The sequence below is a fragment of the Sinocyclocheilus grahami genome, unplaced genomic scaffold, assembly GCF_001515645.1.
Source record: "Sinocyclocheilus grahami isolate Dianchi unplaced genomic scaffold, SAMN03320097.WGS_v1.1 scaffold1411.1, whole genome shotgun sequence".
In the NCBI taxonomy this organism is placed as follows: domain Eukaryota; kingdom Metazoa; phylum Chordata; class Actinopteri; order Cypriniformes; family Cyprinidae; genus Sinocyclocheilus; species Sinocyclocheilus grahami.
In genome coordinates this window covers 227718-231607 of record NW_015506590.1, presented here as the reverse complement: position 1 = coordinate 231607, position 3890 = coordinate 227718, and the positions used below count along the sequence as shown (strand labels likewise).

General features: G+C 43.0%; 1 protein-coding gene across 1 annotated transcript in view; it reads right to left on the bottom strand.

Moving 5' to 3' along the window:
• Positions 1-2095, bottom strand: part of LOC107570070 (coagulation factor X-like) — an 11185-nt gene extending 9090 nt beyond the window's left edge. The window contains exons 1-2 of the mRNA XM_016256262.1: positions 1946-2095; positions 1570-1730 (exon numbers count right to left, since the gene is read on the bottom strand). Coding sequence (XP_016111748.1) covers positions 1570-1730; positions 1946-2006 — 222 coding nt within the window. The 5' untranslated portion in view covers positions 2007-2095. The remainder of the gene's footprint in view (positions 1-1569; positions 1731-1945) is intronic.
• Between the last annotated feature and the right edge of the window lie 1795 nt (positions 2096-3890).

Below are 3890 nucleotides of genomic sequence, written 5' to 3'. Positions count from 1 at the left end.
AGGGCATATACAGCTGCTTTACAGCTGAAATTGAAGTTTTTTTTTAAATAATTGCTGAATTTGCAACCAGACACGATCCTGGATGCCATTAAAATAAACTATCCACTTGTTCCTTATGCTTGGATCCTTCTGATATCTGTACAAAGATGTGAACGAGCTGTTTAAACCAAATGCGTCAAAGCGACCGTTCTTTCACTGCATTTGTCCTGACGACAGACTCATATCTGTTTACTGTATCCAGTGTAGACGAGATAGCGCAGTGATTGTTATTTCTATGTGCTTTTGACGCGACGCAACGCTCTCATTCAGCGGGATCAAGCAACTGAACTCCAGTGGGTGGGGCCTATGCTGAGAAGAAGACTATTCGATGATGTCTTGCTCTGGAGGCGTGCTGTAGGACCCTGGTTGGGCGCAGCCTTTGCTCCAGCTCATGATGCCCAGCAGGAAGGTGGTGTCCCTGTAGCGGGTCACCAGTGGCCCGCCGCTGTCCCCTTTACACGAGCCCAGCTTCCCCTCTATGTAACCGGCGCAGAACATGTTGCTGGTGAGCGTCACGTTACTGCTCTCGATGCACTCCTGCGTGCGGATGAGGGGCACCTGCAGGCGGCGCAGTAAGCGTGACGTGGGCCCGTCCTGGCTGCGTTGGCCCCAGCCGCTCACCGTGTGCTTGCTGATAGCCCACAGCTCGTGCTCCGCCGTGGCTCGCAGCGGCAGGCAGACGGGGATGGCGTAGGTGCTGTAGACGATGGGCCTGCGCAGACGCAGCAGCGCGATGTCGTTGTCTGAGGTCTCGGACGCGTAGGCTGGGTGCATTATCATCTGCTCCACCTGGATGACCTGTTCTGTGCCTTCATCCACCTCGATGTCATGCTCACCTGAGTCACAGACAACACACACAATAGAGCTGCACACGTCTAGCTGGCACTAAATAGTGTGCTGCAGCCGTAACGTCAAGACCCAGACGAATAATCCGCAATAGATTTTCCTGTGGGTTCTTATAATGGGGTTTTTCATTTAAAAGGAGACATATTATGCCCCTTTTTACAATATGTAATATAAGTCTCTGGTGTCCCCAGAATGTGTCTGAAGTTTCAGCTCAAAATACCACACAGATCATTTAAAAAATGCCTATTTTGAGTGGAAGCAGAAACATGCTGTTTTTCGTGTCTGTCTCTTTAAATGCAAACAAGCTGATGCTCCCCGCCCCCTTTTCCAGAATAGAGCTGCACCATTACAGCTCGTACCTGCTAAAAACATCTGTTTTGGTTCTGATTATCATGTTTATCACTCTGAAATCATGCATTTTAAACCATATGAGTTTAAACTTCTGATATAGGGTTTTCTGAGCGCACACATCCGAAGCACACGCACAGTGTGCATCTTGTCGTTTACATCCAGCATGTTTTTTTTATGCAATATCCCAAAAATTGCACAAGAGTAGGTTGAGTAAACATGGCTAATGTCTGCTGTGCTCACAACTCTGGTATTTTGGGCCTGAGGTGGTACACATTATTTCCTGAACATTTCCAATGAAGTATTTAAAAATAAACAAACAAACAAACCACCGACCGTCTTTTTAACATCCTCGAAGATTTCTCTGGCCTCCTCATAACTGCAGCGCTCCTCAACACACTCGCGCTCCATGTTTCCCTTCTTTAGCTCCTCGAACAGGGTGTTGGCGCGCCGGCGCCGGCTCAGAACCTGACTGGCATCTCGACTGTGGAGGAAGACTGGAGAAACACATGACATTATCATCATCAAAGCCTCCCTCCTGATAGCGGAGGAAGAGCCGAGTGTTGAGAAATAAACCAAACCTGATCATTAGCACGCTCAAACTCACTCTGACATTGATTAGGCCTTAAACAACAAACCTTCAGGTCAGAAAAAGAGAGTCATACGAGTCATTCTGAAGCTTCGGTCTTTTCGGTCGAGACAACGCACTCACCTTCTGAACTCACACAGTGTATTAGAAACAAGCAGAGAAAATTCCAGAAGACCCAAGACATTGTGGTTTATCAGCATTCAGCTCTTTCACATTAGAGGATCGACAGAAAACAGACAGAAGGTCAATGAACTGAGCGCTGGGAGGGAGAGAGAGACAGGGGGAGGAGAAACTGACAAGAGGACAAAGTGAAAAGCACCAGCGCTTACACTCACGACACATGGGATATTTCAGTTCAGAGCTCATACAGGAAACCTCTCCGATGACTTCATTTGATGTTCTCTACACAAACACAGATTTGAGAGCCGCAGCCAAGCGCAAGATTATCAGGCTCTGTTTCTCACACAGAACATGCATATAGTACAGAAGACTCAAATGAGTGCTCATGTATGTAAGGGATTCATAAAGAGTCTCATGCTAATGCAATTACATTTATTAATTTAGCAGATGCCTTTATCCAAAGAGACTTACGAGGAGGAATACAATAAGCGAATGATCTCAAAGGGCTGGTGATAATGCAGTGGTGATAAATGGTGAACATCTGTTTAGTCAATCTAAATAAGACGTTCTGTCCTGTTTGAGGTCACAGAGATGAAGATGGGCCGTTAAAGGGGTCACGACATGGATTTTTTATTTTTATGTTATATGTTTCTTGAGGTTTACATATAATGTTAATAAAGTTTTTTGCACAAAAACAACATCAAATAAGTATGTGGGAAAATGGTTATCTTCAACCCTCTCTCTGAAGCGACCTGTTTTAAGGGGCGGGTCCTTTAAGGCTTGTTGTGACCCTAACCCTAACCCTAACCCTAACAGTATCAATGCCCCCTCGCTATTGCATGCCAGTGTTTTAACAACATGATCAAAGTAAAACAGCCATTTCCAGACAAAGCATTATGAAATCATTTACTTATGGTTTGTGATGCAGATCTAGATCTAGAATGATTCTTTGTGACTCTCCGTGACACTGTGCCTCGATTACAAAACAAAATCCTCAGACACGATCCTGGATGCCATTAAAATAAACTATCCACTTGTTCCTTATGCTTGGATCCTTCTGATATCTGTACAAAGATGTGAACGAGCTGTTTAAACCAAATGCGTCAAAGCGACCGTTCTTTCACTGCATTTGTCCTGACGACAGTGTAAATGTAAATTTATGTAAATTTGTGTTTATGCGCTTTGGTGACATCATCTTGCCCCTCAGATCCAGACGAGCTGTTTTTGGAGCTTGATTAAATAAATGCTTTGTTTATAATGAGGAGGAGGCTTTAAGCTATGAAACTTGCAGGATGTTTTAATGGTACAAAGACCTCTTAAATGCCAAAAGATCAAGGCAAATTTGATTTCTCGTGTCATGACCCCTTTAACTCACTTTTATTGGAATATCTGAACCTTATATGTGACCCTGGACCACATAACCAGTCATAAGAGTACATTTTTTAAATTGAGAAAGAACAGCATCATCTGAAAGCTGAATAAATAAGCTTTCCATTGATGTATGGTTTGTTAGGATCGGACAATATTTTAAAATCTGGAATCTGAGGGTGCAAAAAAATCTAAATATTGAGAAAATCATCTTTAAAGTTGTTCAAATGAAGTTCTTAGCAATGCATATTACTAATCAAACATTAAGTTTTGATATATTTATGGTAGGAAACATACAAATTATCTTCATGAAACATGATCTTTACTTAATATCCTAATGATTTTTGGCATAAAAGAAAAATTTATAATTGTGACCCATACAATGTATTGTTGGCTATTGCTACAAATATCCCCCAGCGACTTAACACTGCTTTTGTGCTGCAGGGACACATATAACATACACGAAATGTACAGAATCTGACCCTACACAGGGTCACGTCTGGTGTATGATTAGCAAAATCTGCACAAGAAAATCAATGCTGTTTCAGTTAATGACTACCAAACTGTCCCTCAAACGCAC